The following is a 20,478-nucleotide window of genomic DNA, read 5'->3' as shown; positions in this document are numbered from 1 at the left end:
TGATAACAGGCAGATCCATTTCCAACCCAAGAAGTTCTAGGAGTTTAAATCCATCCATGTCAGGCATATAAACATCACTTATTACCACATCAAAACCTCCCTTCCTCTCCCGAAGAAGCGACAGGGCAAGCGTAGCTTGGGAGCAAGTTGTAACTGCAACCAATTGAAATTTGGCTCATCAGTATATCCAGGACATTTTTTACATAAACAAAAACTCTTTTAGAGATACTGACAGGTGATCCATTCACTATAAGAGAGAATGCAAAAGCTATAAGTAATAACAGCAACAGCAACAACAACATAAAATGCAGAATGCAAAAGCTGACAGGTGATCCATTCACTATAAGAGAGAAGGAGGCTGAAGAATGTAGGTTTTCTTTGAAGAATAAATAAGAAAATACTAGTCAACATGATTGTAGGCTTGCTCTTTTGCTCCAGTCAATCTCGCATAGGATACAGAATCAATGCAACCATTGGCCATGATAATACCATCAAGAATTTCCCTGTCCTTCACAAACCCAAGGACCTCCCTAAGACGCAGAGGGAGGCACTTGGCAAGGACTTTATATGCTCCATCAACAAAGCTTTTATCGGCCTGAAATCTTTTAAACTAATAGCTCCATCAACTTTGGGAATGAGCCTAACAAAAGTGGCATTGAGACGCTTATTTAACACTACTCGAGAGTCTCGTGATCATAAAATATGTTCAATCATTTTTTTATAATTTACCAACAGTCTTGGAATAAGTCCAAACTCCTAAGAGATACCATCTATACCCAGCACCTTGTTTCTGCCTGCGCCTCTAATTGCCAAACAACCTCCCTCCCTCCCTCTACCCCTTGCAACAATGTTGCATCTTCAGAAATTTGCTTGCACTACAACCCATCAAGGTCAGGTTTCTAGAAGTCTTCTTTTGAAGACAAGCAGGAATAGAATTCAACAGTCTTTTATTGATTTGATCAGTGTCATGCACAACAATCCCCTGAAACTGGAACATGTGAATATGGTTTTTTTATGTTTGTCATTCAGAGTCTTTGAAGGAGACTAACCACTTGCTCTCAAAGTTCGAACTGATAGAGCATGGCGAATCAATCCCTTTATCACAGAGCCCAGGCCCCACATCCCATGGGTTAGGTCCTCGGTCAAACCCCCCTCGTGGGCCCCACATCACATGGGTTCCACCTCCCACGAGCCACCCACCCCAAATGTGCCCCTGCATCCCACAGGCCACCCCACTTGAGCCCAGTGTGAAAATGCCAAATTATTCAAAATCAGTTAAGTAATGGTAACGGTCATAATCGTCACGCGTTACGGGGTCAAAAAGGCCGTTATAGAAAAAACAAGCCATATCGGACCATAACGGTTCCGTAACAGTTTTTTCAAAAAATAAAAAATGGTCGTAACGGTCGTTACGGTCCGTATCATAATGGTAATGGTGGTGGCCATTATGGTCACCGTTACCATTTTGGAACACATTGAAAAATGTCCACGCATTAATCACTTCCGCTGAGGAATCTCGAATACGAGACCTCCCGCTCTGATACCACTTTGATGCAGGACAACTAACCACTTGCTCTAAAAGCTCGAACTGATAGAGTGTGGCAAATCAATCACTTTATCTCATAGCCCAAGCCCCACATCCAATGGGTTAGGTCCTCCGCCGAAACCCCCCTCGTGGGCCCCACATGACATGGGTTCCCCCTCACACAGGCCGCCAACCCCGAGTATACCCCTGCATCCCACAGGCCACCCCACTCGTGCCAGGTGTGAAAATGGCTCTGCATTACCATCTCTTCCCTTCTAAGAATCATTTGGTACTATAACTTGGAAGTTTCACGCCCCACCCTCTGTCTTCCAACTTGCCACCATCCACTTTTACGTCCAAATAGCCTTATTTTTTTCAGCGACTCTTCCTTCCTCAAAGAATCATTTTGAAATTTGCTGTGTCACATGTTTAATCTTCCATTAACAAATCGGAGCTTCGGCCCAGCTTAACACCCTAGACTCCTCCCACCATGCCTGTTTAAAATCAATCAAATCTTCCTACTCTAGCTACCAATTCTGAAAGCAAAAGGGAATACGACCCGCCAAGATGCTAGACGATTCCAAGCATTTTGGAATGTGATCAGAGGCTAGTCTTGGCATGACTGGTTCAATCACCCCACAACAAATGATCCTCTCAATTGGAAGTGATCAAGGAATCCATCTAGATTGCACATTATTGGGTATAGCTGATTGCTAGACCACGTCTATTGACAGCCACAAAGAGGGAGATCATTTAATTTATTCTTCAAAATTAATTCTGCAAACTTTCGAATAGACGGCATAATTTTTTCCCCTCCCAACTTCTCGTAGGCAAACCTGTTGAGTAGAAATCTCCTTTGATGCACTAAGGAAGGTTCCATCTCGAATTCACAAGGGACAATTCAAACCAAAAGTCATTAAGTCTAGAAAAACTGGTAGGCCCATAAACATGCCTCTCATTTTGTCCCTTTCATTTGTGTAGTCAAGGACATGCCATTTTCTAGAGAATTGACCCATCTTGCATGTATAGGATTCAGGCACACATCAACATACATATCATGGAAACATTAATGCAACTTTTACTCATCTACTCAAGCAATATTTCTTTACTATTTATATAGTTCTAATATATTTTTGGGTTAGTAGTTCATTTCAGTTCATTTCGGCCAAAATGTCTAAGTAATGTCCTACGTCCCTACTTAAAAGCATTCCTTTTTGTTGGAAATCTTCATCGAGTTTTAATACAAGAGAGATTATGGTTGCATGAAGCGTGAAGCGAAGAGGCAACAAATGGGGCATGGGAATAGGGAAGCATTTGTTTCAAATTGCTATCCGGTAACGGAAGCAAGAACAGAAGCACTAGCCTGGAGCGCAATTCGAAGTGGGGAACCTATTTAGAAGGATCGTGCAACCAATGTTCGAAATATCGGTATCGCGTTACATATCGCATTTTCGGATACAGATACGTATCAGTTATCACATGGGATATATCGGTTGTATCGTGTAATGTATCGTTGTTGTTGAAAACACGAGGAAACATTAGGAAATTGGTTGAATTTTTCAATGAAACTTCAGTAATTGTTAAAAAAGACATCAATACACACTTATGAATCAAAACATTACAAAAAACAAGTACACATAATAGGCTTTCTTTGTATGGGGTCCTAATCTATGTGTTGTCTAACTGAATTAATGCAAGTATATTCAATATCTATTCATATAATTTATAAATGTAAGAAAACGTGTGGAAACAGAAGTGATGCATTGAAAAGCAAAACAAGAATCACTAGATTACGTTACGTACATGTTTAATTTGATGTTTGGGCACAAACATTGCAAACGATTTGCTTGAAATTGGAACTTTTTTATTTTTTCAATTTTTCGTGACTTGGCACATGTCCTTCAAATCTCGAAATCGAAGTTCCCAATCCATGATTTTTCATGCAAAACATGAAAATTTAACGTGATTTACAAAAAATAAAAGGATTGAAATTCGAAAATGCTCACCAGATCAAACATGTGGGATATATTGTACTACTCGTAAGTTTCGCATCGTACTGGTGGGATACAAGATATATCGGCCGATATCGTCGATATTTAAAACACTGCGTGCAACTAAGGGGCATATCAAGGGGGTAGTCCAAAATCTAGGCTTTGGGTTTAGATGATGTTTATAACAGGTGGAACAAGAGTGAAGAGGGATTTATGTGGTAATTGACAAATTAGAAAGTTACGGAAAAAACAAGAACAAGAAAGCAAAGGATGGTGCAACCCGGTTTTTGAATCAATGAGATATCGACACTGAATTGCAAAGAAGGACAAGAATTTCCCTCACAAGAATATTTGAATAGAGAGAGGGAGAAAGAACTTTCATTAATATCAAACTTCTTCTTACAATGCTTAAGAAAAGAACTCCACTTAGAAAATTTTGGAATGAACAATTCCTACAGCCCCCGACTCCTACCCCCCAAAATTTTGGAATGACCAACTCCTTTGGCCCCCGACTCCTACCATCGTTGACTTCAAATTGTCTTGCACTTAGATAAGGCTGAAGTCAAGAGGAAGCATGGAAGGGAATGGAACAATAGATGAAAAAATCCAAACTGGTTCATAAGATTCTGCATGTGAGCACTTAACTTCTCTAAAATTGTCCTAGTTGATCTAAAACTTCGACATTCACAAGGATTCGCCTTCATGAGGTGCCTAACGTCATGCATAGTTGCAAGTTCCAACTAATACGATCTCATGTCAATCATGAGTAGTAATGGAGATCATAGAGAAGTGAGTTTGAGAAGACAAACGAGTTTGAGAAGACAAATCCAAACAAAGTGTTAAATTTTGAGGGAGATTTTGAAAGTTTCCTTGATTCACTTGAGCACATCCCAAAGCCTTTGTCTTTGGAAAGGAACTCCTGAGCTAGATTACTTACCTTCATTCGAATGTCAATAGCAAACAAACTGCCAGAATTAGAAAATACGTGCTCAAAAGTCAAAGGACACCCACATGTTAGGCATTCAAGCCCTTTCTTGACAATTAGTTGATGAGTTACTCGTGCTACAAATTCATCTGCGATTGCTTAACCCTTTATGTGAAATTCAAAGAGATGGAGCTATGATCAAATCTGCCTTGGTTGGCCTTTTTACCACTATTTGCTTCTTTCCCTCTACTCATCCCTACATCCATTCTCTAAGTGACAAGAGTGCTCCATAAATTTCATTGAATCATTGTATCCTCATCATGAAGTCCATTAAACCATAGGCTTAACCACTATAAAGCCCTTCTTATAACTTGACTTTGCTGCCATGGACTCCCTCCTCTCAACCGGTTCCGATGATGCAAGATCCCTCATATAAACATTAACTTGTTAACAACACAGACAAACAAGACTTGTGGGTGGATGGAAATTGCAATACAGGTCCCAATCACAATTGATGCATGTGATGGGGCATTGTGATTGCATAAGCACCATCCCTTGTGGACAAGGAGTAGAATGCCCGCTCCATGTTCATGGTCATCTTGTGGGTGCTAAATCCCATTGCCAAAGGTGCTTTCCAAATTTGGCATCGCATGGGTATTCCCCAAATGTCTTGGATACTATCAACTGTTCGCTTGCAGCAGCTTGGGGTGCGGTCGGACAACCCTGTGGAGTGGTAGCTCATGCTACTATTTGGTCGAACTGGATTTTAAAAAACAGGATGAAATATTCCAGGGATTCCTCTGCTTGAGCTCTGGCGAGGAAGGGTTTTTAATATTCATATTGTCTAGGGTGAGCTCTGGCGAGGAAGGTTTTTAATATTCATATTGTCTAGGGTAAGGCTGATAATAGCTTCAAAGGTGTTCCCTCCTCGCTGCTAAATTGAAATTGGTCCAGAGGGTTGCAGTGTTCTCAACAATGGTGTCATTCTTGACAAATTTTCTGGCCCTATTGGCTTTCAGGAGTCTGTAACTCTAGTGAGGCAACTGCTCTCCTTCAAGCCGTCAAGGCAGTTGTGGAGTTTGACTTCTTTCTTACTTTTTATGGCAGCTTGAACAGCTCTATCTCTTGTGCTTCAGTGGATCAATCCCTTGGAGGTTGCGAAGTGGAAGGAGGTGTTGGACCTCTGCAATGGACATCCGATCTCATTCCAGCATATCCCTAGTGAAGCAAACAGTGAGGCGGATAATTTGGCTAAGCTGGGAGCAGTCAGGTCCAATCCCAGTGGCAGTCCATTTCTTATGAATTTTTTGGGAGTGTTTTTTAGTTGAGCATATTGGTTGGGTAAGGGGCCAGCCGCCCAGGGTGGTTGCTTGCATCTTTCTGTTTTCTGAGGGATGCGCTTTCCGATTGTTATATCTCCTCTGTGTTTTGTTTCTTTCATTGTTTTCTTTTAATAAAATCTTTGAATTACCGATCAAAAAAAAAAAAAAATCAAGCCAAATGTACCTAGGACCTTAAAACATCAGCAAGTTAAAGGTCCCTTCAACATCAGCTCAGGATCTCAAAAGGTCAGGTCGTCCAAGAGGGACCACTATAGATATACATAAACATGGGCATAGTGAATAAGAACAACAAGCTTGAAGAGACTGTATGGGGCTTTGACAATGCCCTGGAGGCAATGAAGATAGCAGAAGGTAGTAGAGAAAGCGCACAAAGAGTTTAATCTACTAAATTAATAGAGCATACATTTTGGATTTCCAAAAGTACCCTCAGACCTTCGGTGGCCTTTCCTATTTTGTCTCTTTTTTTCTTATAACTAATATTCTAGTGACACCTATGATGACTACTATCCAAACTCCAATTCAAAGACCAAGAATAGCACATATTAGGATTTATTTTTTTCAACTTACACTATGCACACAACATCATTGTGAAATCAACCCATCTTTAACACCTACGAAGTAGGGTCAAACCCCCTTTGTACAAACTCCTAATAACTCCAAAAACTCACATATATCCTTCTAATGGCTTTTGCAACCAACATCCCATGAGGGACCCATTAAGATTTTGAAAAGCCATTCAACTCCTTCGAGAAGGCTTCTATCATTCTTGTTGATGGAGCCCTACTGTTGGTCTCGAATTCGACCACACGGGACGCATGTGAGGTTTGCGGGCGTGCCAAAACCGATTGGGTCCGATTCAAACCGTGAGCACCAACCCCTAGCGCTGAGATAGAGTGATGCTTGGTCATGGTTCGACCATTCGTCTATTCAGCCAACTGTCGAGTGCACTATCAGGGGATTTTTGGAGGTTAGGGCTCTTCCTCCAATGAGTTCTTTTTGCCTTGAAAATCAAAGACTTTCAAAGGCGCAACAATTGTGTGGTTGAACGGAGATGATAGAAGATGAACACGGAAATAAGTGCAAACAGAATCACCAACTCGGTTAAGAGCAACAGGGTGCTTCATGGAGCAGCGTGCTAATGAGCAAGGTAAGAGCAATGTTGAGAATTACAACTACAATCGGCCCAACGTATGAACATAGCCGAACAATTCCTAAGGCTAACATCTTCCTTTAGATCCAACATGCAGATGCCTATGGAAGGGAATTACAGCTACTAGCTATAACTAAAGTCAATCCGACGTGAGCGCAAGGTCGGATTGGCCTACTCCTAGACAGTGTTCGAAATATCGAAACTACTGGCCCACCTACAGCTATAGATGAGGTGGACCTGAAATCGAAACTACTGTCTACTGACTCCTCTTGAAATGGGCCAGAGACAGTGGCCGCCTCGGAGTCCTCTCTGCAAGATATAAAAAAACAAAACAAGTAGAGGAAAGAAAGAGGAGGAGAAGAAAAGAAGAAGACTCGGGTGTATCGAAAAAAGCTCTGGCACGAGGACTTGGAATTGATGGACATTGAGAAGGTAAGGTTGTTAGGCCGAGGAGAAAACTTGACGTTCGTCGACAAAGCATAGGCTTCACAAAATGAAGACATGAGCAGAAGGGGGATGAGTGTATTTATAGGGCTCCCATGACAACGCATTTACTCATGCACAGGGTCATGTGTCAACGTGAGAGCTCGAGGAGATGTGTCGATTGACGCACCCCTCCACGTGGCAACAAGGGATTTGTCCAACCAAAAACATGATGGGCTAAGTGGAAACTATCAACCTATGATTCATCTAGAATCTAAATGACGATTTGCCATTAATGCATGCCCCCTCGTATCCCATGACAATAATCAAGCCTTTTCAATCTCCGCATTGGGCGCCGACTTTTCAACTCATGCCTTCACCAACAAATAACAAACTTGGGCTCGATTTAAAATTTGAAAAAGACTAGAATGCTTGAAATTTAAATTTCAATTCCCGCACTTTAAAACCAGTTTAGGCTCTAACATCCTGAGCACGTGCAAGCCGAACTCAGAAGTGGGGGCAAATGTTATGGAAAAAATCGAACTGGTCCACCATACGGGCAGTATAACTGATCATGGGAGAGATGTCTCGAAGATGAAGCGAGTAGAGGACCAACACGGGCTTCTATCTTAAGCTTATAGAGCACAGAACTCGAAAGATATAACAAGTGACTCTACCGATGAAGAGATGAGCCCTGAGCCGATCTTGAATTGAACTGTTGGGGGGGGGAGGATTATCTTCCGAGTTTACCACATCGACCATGGCTAGAGGCGGGATGGGAAATTCGGAGAGAATCCTGCCTCGAACCAAGAAAAGGAAAGATTTAGAACAATCCTACAGGAAAATCATGCCGACCGAGGTGTGCTTGATGATATTTGTAAGAGTAGATTTTCATCCAAATAAAGACCCTCCAGCGAATCCACTGGATCCCACGGGGACACGCAAGTTTTGAAACCGCATAAGGACCCTAGAAGTATAGTTACTACAATTGAATGGAAGTAAGCGAACAAACCCAAACTCAAGCCCTTAATCAAAGTTCACCAACCTGACTTAGGCATTAAAAGGTCCACAGCCGTCATTAGCTCCACCCTGTTGTCTACGTCTGCATATTTCTTTGCAGGTCCATTAGTGGGTGTACCTCTGCAATTGATCACATTTCTTCGACCATATTCCGACAATAACAGTATGTGTTTAATCCACATCATCCATCAATTTTTTAAGATCATTTTAGGGCATGAGCCCAAAAATGAGAATGATCCAAATATCAAGTGGACCATACCATAAGAAACAGGGCTGATGAACGCCCACTATCAAAAACTTCTTGAAGGCTACAAAAGTTTTAGATCAAGGCGATGCTTATTTTATCCATTCACCCAGGTACGTGTAACATAATCTACTGGTTGGATGGAAAATAAATATTATGGCAGCGTTATAGTAGGCCCATGAAGTTTTTAATGGTGGGGGTTCATTCACCACTATTTGCTATGGCATAGTCCACTTGCGATATGGAACCACCTCATTTTAGGACTCATGTACTAAAATGATCCGGAAAAATAGATGGATGGCATGGATAAAAAGTGCATATCATGGTAGGTCCCATGGAGCACCTATCAGTAACTACGTCCGTGCCACTAGCAATATGTGTCGAGAGACTTTCTTTAGTGGGTATTTTCATCATTTTCTAAAAAAATTACCAACGACAAAAAATAGATAACACTAACGAAAGTTACCCATACTCATATTATTGAGTTAGTATTTTCTAAAATTCACTTAATTTTATAATGTATGAAGGAATTTTACCCAAATTTTACAATGAAGACTTGTTTATAGAACACTTTTTCATTTTTCTTCCTTGATTCAAGTAGGCTACGCATATAGAAACATTTAGACTAACGTACACCATTGATTTTTTACAAGGCCCACCATAACTATTATATAAAATCCATTCTGACCATCAAGTGTCAAAACAAAATTTAGGCCTGGGTCCCAAGAATCAAGGAAATATGTGGTTTCAATGGACCACGCAAAGGAAATAATTTGAAGGGTGAGTGTTGCCTTGTATACCGTTTCCAATTGTGTGGTCCACCTAAACAAGGGATGAAGATTATTTGTGGGCCCTACACCTAAGATGGGTGACGTAGCTAGTTGTCAGAGTGGATTTCACATAAACATCAAGGTGGGACCAATTGAGCTGCCGACCCATTTGCTCGCAGAAATCGGATTGCGTACTGAGTTACTTAGTACCCTCTTATCGTACTAAGTAAACTTTGTTGGGCCCACTGTGAATGTATCTGGTGTATCCACGCCGTCCATCCATTTTTCCATCTTATTTTAGGGGTTGAGACCAAAATTTAAGCATACCCAAAGATCAAGTGGACCATACTATAGGAAACAGTTGGAATAATGATTTCCACTGTTGAAATCTTTATAGGGCCCATAGTGATGTTTATTTCTCATCAACCTGTTCATAAGATCAAAAAAACATGGATGAAGGGAAAAAACAAATACAAGCTTGATCCAAAACTTCTGTAGTCCCCGAGAAATTTTCAATGGTAGATGTTCAATTCACACTTTTTCCTGTGGTGTGGTCCACTTGAGGTTTGTATATATTTCATTTTTAGGCTTAATCCCTAAAATTATCTAGTAAAATGGATGGACAAAGTGGATAAAATACATAAATCACAATGGAACCCACAGAGTTTACTCAGTACGCAATCCGCTTCCCTACTCGCACGGCCTACCATAGCTGCCGTTAAACAACAACCGAAGCTTTGAATGATTAGTTAATTATGTTAGTTTATTTTTTTAATCCTTTCACCGTACTATAAATATCATATCCCTCTCTCTTACAACCCTAGAAAGGTCTACAACTCTCACCGATTCTTACAAAGCTGCACTCGTATATCAGAAATGCCGGGAGCCCAGATCTTCACTGACATTACGTTCTCGAGTAAGAATAGTAGAGATGAATTCGAATGTAATAATATATACATATTTTTAATAATAATCTAAATATTTTTTTTTCACATTTGTTGAATGTTGCCTTTATTGTCATATCCTTAGCTGCAGCACTACTAACCATTCTAGATGAATTTGGTCAACATAAATGGAGGGCGTTTATACTGCTAATCTGCGTAGTCACAGCTGCGTATTTGTGTTATTTTGTTTACCTATTTCTGAAACTACGCTGTAAACGTACAGCGTAGTTTCAGAAATAGGTAAACAAAATAACATAAATACGCAGCTGTGACTACGCAGATTAGCAGTATACAGCGTAGTTTCAGAAATAGGTAAACAAAATAACACAAATACGCAGCTGTGACTACGCAGATTAGCAGTATAAACGCCCTCCATTTATGTTGACCAAATTCATCTAGAATGGTTAGTAGTGCTGCAGCTAAGGATATGACAATAAAGGCAACATTCAACAAATGTGTAAAAAAAATATTTAGATTATTATTAAAAATATGTATATATTATTACATTCGAATTCATCTCTACTATTCTTACTCGAGAACGTAATGTCGGTGAAGATCTGGGCTCCCGGCATTTCTGATATACGAGTGCAGCTTTGTAAGAATCGGTGAGAGTTGTAGACCTTTCTAGGGTTGTAAGAGAGAGGGATATGATATTTATAGTACGGTGAAAGGATTAAAAAAATAAACTAACATAATTAACTAATCATTCAAAGCTTCGGTTGTTGTTTAACGGCAGCTATGGTAGGTCGTGCGAGTAGGGAAGTGGATTGCGTACTGAGTAAACTCTGTGGGTTCCATTGTGATTTATGTATTTTATCCACTTCGTCCATCCATTTTACTAGATAATTTTAGGGATTAAGCCTAAAAATGAAATATATACAAACCTCAAGTGGACCACACCACAGGAAAAGGTGTGAATTGAACATCTACCATTGAAAATTTCTCGGGGACTATAGAAGTTTTGGAGCAAGCTTGTATTTGTTTTTTCCCTTCATCCATGTTTTTTTGATCTTATGAACAGGTTGATGAGAAATAAACATCACTGTGGGCCCTATAAAGATTTCAATGGTGGAAATCATTATTCCAACTGTTTCCTATAGTATGGTCCACTTGATCTTTGGGTATGCTTAAATTTTGGTCTCAACCCCTAAAATAAGATAGAAAAACGGATGGACGGCGTGGATAGACCATATACATTCACGGTGGACCCTACAGAGTTTACTCGGTACGATAAGAAGGTACTAAGTAACTCAGTACGCAATCCGATTTCCGCAAGCAAATGGGTCGGCAGCTCAATTGGCCCCACCTTGATGTTTATGTGAAATCCACTCCGACAACTAGCTACGTCACCCATCTTAGGTGTAGGGCCCACAAATAATCTTCATCCCTTGTTTAGGTGGACCACACAATTGGAAATGGTAGACAGGGCAACACTCACCCTTCAAATTATTTCCTTTGCGTGGTCCATTGAAACCACATATTTCCCTGATTCTTGGGACCCAGGCCTAAATTTTGTTTTGACACTTGATGATCAGAATGGATTTTATATAATAGTTATGGTGGGCCTTGTAAAAAATCAATGGTGTACGTTAGTCCAAATGTTTCCATATGCGTAGCGTACCTGAATCAAGGAAGAAAAACGAAAAAGTGTTCTATAAACAAGTCTTCATTGTAAAAATTTGGGTAAAATTCCTTCATACATTATAAAACTAAGTGAATTTTAGAAAATACTAACTCAATAATATAGGTATGGGTAACTTTCGTTAGTGTTATCTATTTTTTGTCGTTGGTAATTTTTTTAGAAAATGATGAAAATACCCACTAAAGAAAGTCTTTCGACACATATTGCTAGTGGTACGGACGTAGTAACTGATAGGTGCTCCATGGGACCTACCATGATATGCGCTTTTTATCCATGCCGTCCATCTATTTTTCCAAATCATTTTAGGAGTCCTAAAATGAGGTGGTTCCATATCGTAAGTGGACTATGCCATAGGAAACGGTGGTGAATGAACACCCACCATTAAAAACTTCATGGGCCTACTATAACGCTGCCATAATATTTATTGTCCATCCAACCAGTAGATTATGTTACACGTACCTGGGTGAATGGATAAAATAAGCATCGCCTTGATCCAAAACTTTTGTAGCCTGTGAAAAGTTTTTGATAGTGGGCATTCATCAGCCCTATTTCTTACGGTATGGTCCACTTGATATTTGGATCATTCTCATTTTTGAGTTCATGCCCTAAAATGATCTTAAAAAATTGATGGACAACGTGGATTAAACACATACTGTTATTGTCGGAATATGGTCGAAGAAATGTGATCAATTGCAGAGGTACACCCACTACTGGACCTGCAAAGAAATATGAAGACGTAGACAACAGGGTGGAGCTAATGACGACTGTGGACGGGCTTGAGCTTGGGTTTGTTCGCTTACCTCCATTCAATTGCAGTAACTATACTTCTAGGGTCCTTATGCGGTTTCAAGACTTGTGTATCCCCGTGGGATCCAGTGGATTCGCTGGAGGGTCTTTATTTGGATGAAAATCTACTCCTACAAATATCACCGAGCACACCTCGGTCGGCATGATTTTCGTGTAGGATCATTCTAAATCTTTCCTTTTCTTGGTTCGAGGCAGGATTCTCTCTGAATTTCCCATCCCGCCTCTAGCCATGGTCAATTTTTAAAACCCCCCCACCCCCCCCCCCCCCCCCCCCAAGAGCTCAATTCAAGATCGGCTCAGGGCTCATCTCTTCATCAGTAGAGTCACTTGTTATATCTTCCGAGCTCTGTGCTCTATAAGCTTAAGACAAAAGCCCGTGTTAGTCCTCTACTCGCTTCATCTTCGAGACATCTCCCCCATGATCAGTTATACTTCCCGTATGGTGGACCAGTTCGATTTTTTCCATAACATTTGCCCCCACTTCTGAGTTCGGCTTGCACGTGCTCAGGATGTTAGAGCCTAAACTAGTTTTAAAGTGCGGGAATTGAAATTTAAATTTCAAGCATTCTAGTCTTTTTCAAATTTTAAATCGAGCCCAAGTTTGTTGTTTGTTGGTGAAGGCATGAGCTGAAAAGTCGGCCCCCAGTGCGGAGATTGAAAAGGCTTGATTATTGTCATGGGATACGAGGGGGCATGCATTAATGGCAAATCGTCATTTAGATTCTAGATGAATCATAGGTTGATAGTTTCCACTTAGCCCATCATGTTTTTGGTTGGACAAATCCCTTGCTGCCACGTGGAGGGGTGCATCAATCGACACATCTCCTCGAGCTCTCAGGCTGACACATGGCCCTGTGCATGAGTAAATGCGTTATTATGGGAGCCCTATAAATACTCTCATCCCCCTTCTGCTCATTTCTTCATTTTGTGAAGCCTAAGCTCTGTCGACGAACGTCAAGTTTTCTCCTCGGCCTAACAACCTTACCTTCTCAGTGTCCATCAATTCCAAGTCCTCGTGCCAGAGCTTTTTTCAATACACCCGAGTCTTCTTCTTTTCTTCTCCTCCTCTTTCTTTCCTCTACTTATTTTGTTTTTTTATATCTTCTAGAGAGGACTCCGAGGCGGCCACTGTCTCTGGCCCATTTCAAGAGGAGTCAATAGACAGTAGTTTCGATTTCAGGTCCACCTCATCTATAGTTGTAGGCGGACACAGTCTCTGGCCCATTTCAAGAGGAGTCAGTAGACGGTGTTCGAAATATCGATACTATCGGCCGATAATATCGATATCGCAGTCCAGCGATACGATATCCTTCGAAAGATACCAAAAAGTATAAAAAATAAAAAAATAAAATAAAGGCCAAATATTGTTCGGGATAGCGTCATTATCCGAAAAATCGGAAAAAAAAAAAAAAAAAAAAAAAAAAAAAAAAAAAGATGATGGATTTCGATACTTGTAGAAGAGATCACCATGATCGGAAGCTTCCGTTTGGTGGGCCATTCGAATCGAAGTAGGTTACGGCAGATAAAATCTCTGATTTTGAAGAGAAATCTGTCGAAATCCTCGCTGATACTTGAGATATGGGAGAAATTTTAGGGTTCCAGCCTTCCAGAACCCTCTCTGCTTTCTTTCTTTTTCTTTTTTTTTTAAAAAAAAGTGCTCCAGCCCTTTTTAAGGAAAGGGGTACCGTACCACACACGACTGAGCTGGTGTGTTGACGTCACAAAGTTCTATGGGTCCCACCATGAGCTATGTGTTATATCCAGATCGTTCTTCCATTTGGCGAGCTCTTCGTAAGGCTTGAGCCGAAAAATAAGACAGATCCAAATTTCAAGTGGACCACACTGAAAACAGCAGCGGGAGATTGAACGTCTACCATTAAAACCCTTTTGGGGGTCACAGAAGTTTTGGATCAATATGATATTTATTTTTCCTCTTCATCCAGGTCTGTGTGACCAAATTAACAGATTGGATGGAAAATAAACGTTATGGTGGGCCCTACGAATGTTTTAACGGTGACAATCAATCCCCATTGTTATTTGTGGTGTGGTCCACTTGAGCTTTGGATATGACTCATTTTTTATTTCATGATCTAAAATGATTTCTCCAAATGCATGAACGGTATAGATATAATCAATACATTATTGTGGGGCTATGTAACATTGAAATGTTCGTACAGCTCGAGCTTGAGCAGCATCAGTGCCAGACGCGGATTTCCTATTAAAGCCTTTCCAAGGAAGTTCCTGCTATTGGAACCTTAGGTGGGGCCCACTATGATGTTTGCGAGGACTCCACTCCGTCAATCTGTTTTGTGAGATCATTTTAGGACATGGGGTCAAAAATGAGCAGGATCTGATACTCAAGTGCGCGCTGAAAACGTGAGGATTGAACATTAACACTTGAAATATTCGTGGGGCCATTATAATTCATGTAAACTTTGTGGGGCCCATTATAATTCATGTATTTTATCCACTCCATCCATCCATTTTACCAGATAATTTTATGGTTTTAGTCTAAAAATGAAGCATATCCAAAGCTCAAGTGGACCACACCATAGAAAACAATGCAAAATGAACATCTACCGTTAACAAATCCTTGGGGCCAAAGAAGTTTTGGATCAAGCTAATATTTGTTCTTTTCCTTCATCCATGTCTTTGTGATCTCATCAACAGGTTAGATGAAAAATAAACATCACTGTAGGTCCTAGGAAGGTTTCAACAGTGGAAATCATTATTCCTACTGTTTTGTGTGGTCCATTTGAGCTTTGGATATGTTTCAAATTTGTGCTCAACTCCTAGAATGAGCTAGAAAAATGGATGGACGACATGGATAAACCATGTACATTCACGGTGGGCCCAATAGAGTTTATTCAATACTATAAGAGCGTATTTAAGTGCAAAACTTTTGTGGCCCACTAATGTTCAATCACCATTGTTTCCTATGGTATGGTCTACCTGATTATTGGATCTACTTTATTTTTTGCATCTTGAAATGATATGGAAAAATGGATGGACAGGGGGTGGATCTTGAATATAGTTGTATTTGTTCAATCGAACAACGCATAGCTTAGGACCATGTACAAAGGAAACCTATTATGTGCACTTCTTTTTTGAGACTTTATTATTGAAAAATATGTATTAAGATCTTTTTTAATAATCCCTGAAGTTTCATTGAAAAATTCAACCATTTTCCCAATGTTTCCCCATGTTTCCCAAAAAGTGTGATAAATTATGCGATACAAACGATATATCCCATGCGATACATTGCACGATACCAATATTTCGAACACTGCTCCTAGATACTAAAAACACCTCCCGGCTTATGAGCGGTGGAGGTGCTAAGCTAAGATAGATAAGCAGCATTGTGCTGCTTGATAGTTGATTGGTTTTGGGTTTGATCATGGATGCTTTCTTCGAATCTACCTCTGCTATTTATAGCCTCATTGGATAAAGCGTAAAGACAACCACTTGTACACATGGCGCCTTTGCGTGTAACCAGCTATAAGGAGCAGTTACCTTTTCTCGATCATTATTTGTCTTTGTTAAATGCCCAGAACGTGCTTCAGTGCTAACATAGCCCTAACGGTTACTTGTACTTATCCAAAGATTGCATAAACGCCAAGGCTCTCTGAAGATATGACTTATCTCTCGTGTATTCAACGCAAGCTCAAAAAGATATCGCATATGCCACGTGGCTTATTCTACACGGTCGATTTGGTTCTGCCAGATTTTGGTACGAACACCTACACACATTGATCTCCTAAATTTTGGAAGCAACAACAATCTTCTCAAAATAAGGCACTAGCTTTTTGTACATGAACTCTCCTAAAAAGTCTATTAGCCAAAAGTTTAAAGCCTCGTTAGGCTTCTCTTTTAGTTGCATTGCCCTATGCAGGCAACCCCCTATTGTGATATCATCACCACCCAAAACCCCCAAGGACGTGGTGCTAAGGCCCATTTTTCAATCTAGAAACCCCTCAGACTGAAAGTCAAGCCTCCTAGGTTAAACATGTGCCGTTTCTCAAGATGGGATAAATCTTACATACACAAATGTTTTGCAAAGGTCTCTCCCACTTCAAACTTGCGCTTGAGACCCACTCTCCTGCTCCCAATTCTTAGGTTTTTGCAGTTGTTAACATTTTAAGATATACACTTCTCACTCCCACAACCAAATCCCTCTGCTTCCCCTCATGCTCTATGCAACCAAGGTATAAATATCCGAATGTGCGGTCCCCCCAAGAGAAACTAAATAGCCCCAAGTTTGGGCCTTTGGACCCCTTTTCAGTTTAAGAGGCATCACACATCTATGGTTCAACCTACTTTTGGTAACATTCGACAATAAGGGCCTGTTTGGGCTTATCTCCTGTAGAAGGGTTTCCAAAAATCCATTTTTCTAGCTCGTCATTTTCATCGACTCGCCTAAAACCAATTCAATTGGTTCCGGCGAGTATGCTTTTTGGTGCCCATTTGGATGAGTGGGAATCAATCAAGGGTTTGTGAAAGTGCATTGAAACGCATAATGCAAAATGGAGTCTAATGCAACCAAATGGCCACACAATCTGATTGATCAAGCTAAGAATCCACTATTGAAATTGTCTTGATTGATGATCTAGACCAATTCAATGGTCTAATGATCAACTGGATGGGATTAAAGGTCAACTTAAATTGTGAGGCTTATGGGATCAATCATATAGTCATAAATTTCATAGATTTTATTAATCAAATTAGTATTTAAGGTGAGATTGAGTCAGAATTTAGTTAATAAATTATCTTTTTTTATTTTCACTACTTCGTTGGCAAGCCACTTCAGGGCACCAAATGATGTCCAAATGCACAAAATTGGTCTCATTTGATAGCCTATTGAGTAAGCTTTCAAACAAGCCCAAGATCATGCAATTTTAAGGCCAATTGGGTTTAAATGACCATATGTTAGTGATGGGATTTAGGGACAGTTTGGTCATTCCCTGTTGGGTTTTGTATTAAATTGGTATCAGAGCAAGTTCTACTCTTAGAAAATTGAAGGAAGGTAATTTATCCCTCCCTTTCATCTTTCTCCACTTCCTCAATCCTTCATCTTCCATTGTCTTTTCTTTTCCTTTTCCCCTTTCCCTTCCTTCCCAAATCACCGAACCAACATTTTCCTTTTTCCCCGAACCCATCATCGAACCCTAACCATACCAAGCAAAAAATAAAACTATAAATAAAAAATTTAAAAAAAAAAAAAAAAAAATCAAACCCTGACGATAGCTATGAAAAAGCCCCTCTCCAAATCTTCTACCAAATAAAACCAAAGAAAGAAACATGAAATCTAAATTATTATTTTTTTGAAAAATGATTTTTTTTAATTCCATAATTGTAATAAACAATGCATTACCTCCCTAACATGGCCTTATATAGGCTTAAAACAAAAAAGAGAAACCCCAATAATAGAAAAATGACCAAACTACATCTAAATCCCGTCACTACCATATAGGCATTCTATAAATGGGTCAGATCTCACCCAACTGGCCCCAAAATTGCATGATCTTGGACTCATTTGAAAGCTTAGTCAATAGTTTATCAAATGGGGCGAATTCTGTGTCATTCAGACATCGTTTGGTGCTTCGAAAGTGGCCCACCAAGAAAGTAACAAAAATACAAAAGAGAAGTTATTAATTATATCATGAATTAATTTCATGCTAAAGACTAATTTAATCAATAAAACTTATAAAATTCATTATCATATGATTGATCCCATAGGGCCCATAAATTACCGTTGATCTCATCCAATTGATCATTAGACTTTTGATTTTGACAAGATCATCAATCCAGACAGTTTCTATAGGCGGATTCTTCAAATCTTGATCAATTGCTTTGCGTGGCCATTTGGTTGCAGCAAATTCAAGCTCAAAACGGCATTTAGCAGTTAAAATACCCTTTTGAGGGTGTGACCAAACGAGCCCTAAAGCCCATGCATTAGGCATTGGCCAATATGTGTGGCCACATATTCCTTGAGTTGCCAACTTCTCTTGCATCAACAACCCTTCATAGAGCACCCGTGGTAAACTAGAAATAGAAATACATGAGCAAAGGCAATTTGTCGAAAAGGAGTGAATACCACACTCCAGGTAGGCAGTTACAAACTCAGTTAATCAGAATTGGCAAGTCCCAAATCCCAGTTTGACTAATCCTAGTTGGTTCCAACCAGTTGACAAGGTTAAAGCAAAGATAATCTAAACAGCTGACAAATCACCACACGGTCCACACCCAATATCAATATCAGTCGTGATAACATGCCCATCAACTTCATGTTTTCCCTTTTCCTTTCTAATATATATATATATATAGTGACTTTTCAAAAAAAAAAAAAAATGCCCATCAACTGCATGCCCCAGCTCATCAATTAAATTACAGGAACAAATCCGAATGTACTAAAAATAGCATCTGAGATCTCTGAACAAGACCAGATACTAGAAAATCCACGACAAAATCCTCCCACCATCACTGAATCTGACAACATCAAACCTAAGCCCTAGAACTAAATTCGCATAATTCAGCAGAAATCATTTCATCCCACCTAAATTAAATAAGAAAAGGACAAACAGAACATGCAAAGATCACAACCATCTAACCAGGAGAGGGAAAAAAACAAGGATGAAACCACACCATGATACAGGCATTTCTGAAGCATCTGCTCGAGAATCCTCAAACACGTTGTATCATCGTCCACGACAAGAACTCTCAGCCCAGCCGGAAACTGATCTGAAACAGCTCCATCTGCTCCCGACGGTTCATAACTGCTCACCCCCGTACTCAAGCTTGAGACCGGCAGTTTCTGCACGGTAGCCATCATCAAATCCCGGAGACAACAAACTGTCTTCAAAACCCTCAAGCCTTCCTCCTCTTCATTCTACCAAAACCAAAAACATCAGATCCACCATCAAGCATCCTCAAAAATCACTGCGCCGGAATGCCACTGGATCCTCCAAAATCCAAAAATCTCCACTCAATACCTCAAACCTAACAACAAAAAGAAAAACCCTAAAATCCTCTTCCAACACCTTTCTCTGAACCGACCGATTTTCCCCAGATCTGCAGCGAAGTTACTGTATCACAGTCGATTCTGCAGCATTTCTGCTACAAAATCCTGAAAACTCAACCAAACACCTCAAATCTAGCAAAAAAATCCCTGAAATCCTCCTCCTAGGTCAGTTTCTGACGATTTTTCCAGATCTGAAGTGAGTCCCTGTTTTGAAGCGGATTCTGAGGTATTTAAGCTGCTAGAAATGAGATTTCTCGATCGATTCTAGTGGGTTTGGTATAAAAATAGATTGGAAATGGCAAGCTACGAAGAGAAAAAGTGAGATTTTGTAGAGAAAGAGAGAGAAAGGAATATCCGAAAAGAGAGGAAATGAGAAAGGAATTGCGGCAGTGATGGAGACTCCATTAAAACTGTTTTGCCGTAGTGATTTAAGACTCGGCTGCTTGGATTGACTCGTACAGATAGTCGAGTTACGACTCGCCCGAGTCAATGGTGACTCGGCCCGACTCGTCGGCAACAGGGCTGACTGGTGTAAATGCCGATTCCTGTGAAAGAACTTCCTGCCATATAAGAAGATAAGTGGGGCCATCATGATGTTTGTGGGAAATCTAAACCGTCCATCTATTTTTTGCAAATTATATCATGACATGTGCTTAAAATAATGCAAATCCATAAC

The 20,478-nt window shown here is 40.1% G+C and overlaps 1 protein-coding gene across 1 annotated transcript in view; it reads right to left on the bottom strand.

Annotated features, from left to right (window-relative positions):
* LOC131251580 (two-component response regulator ORR21-like) overlaps positions 1 to 20,214 on the bottom strand; it is a 38,349-nt gene extending 18,135 nt beyond the window's left edge. The window contains exons 1-2 of the mRNA XM_058252352.1: positions 19,427 to 20,214; positions 1 to 153 (exon numbers count right to left, since the gene is read on the bottom strand). Coding sequence (XP_058108335.1) covers positions 1 to 153; positions 19,427 to 19,613 — 340 coding nt within the window. The 5' untranslated portion in view covers positions 19,614 to 20,214. The remainder of the gene's footprint in view (positions 154 to 19,426) is intronic.
* Between the last annotated feature and the right edge of the window lie 264 nt (positions 20,215 to 20,478).

Source organism: Magnolia sinica, chromosome 7 (genome assembly GCF_029962835.1).
Source record: "Magnolia sinica isolate HGM2019 chromosome 7, MsV1, whole genome shotgun sequence".
Lineage (NCBI taxonomy): Eukaryota > Viridiplantae > Streptophyta > Magnoliopsida > Magnoliales > Magnoliaceae > Magnolia > Magnolia sinica.
The sequence above is the reverse complement of the archived record's forward strand: the minus strand, read 5'-3'. Positions and strand labels throughout refer to the sequence as shown.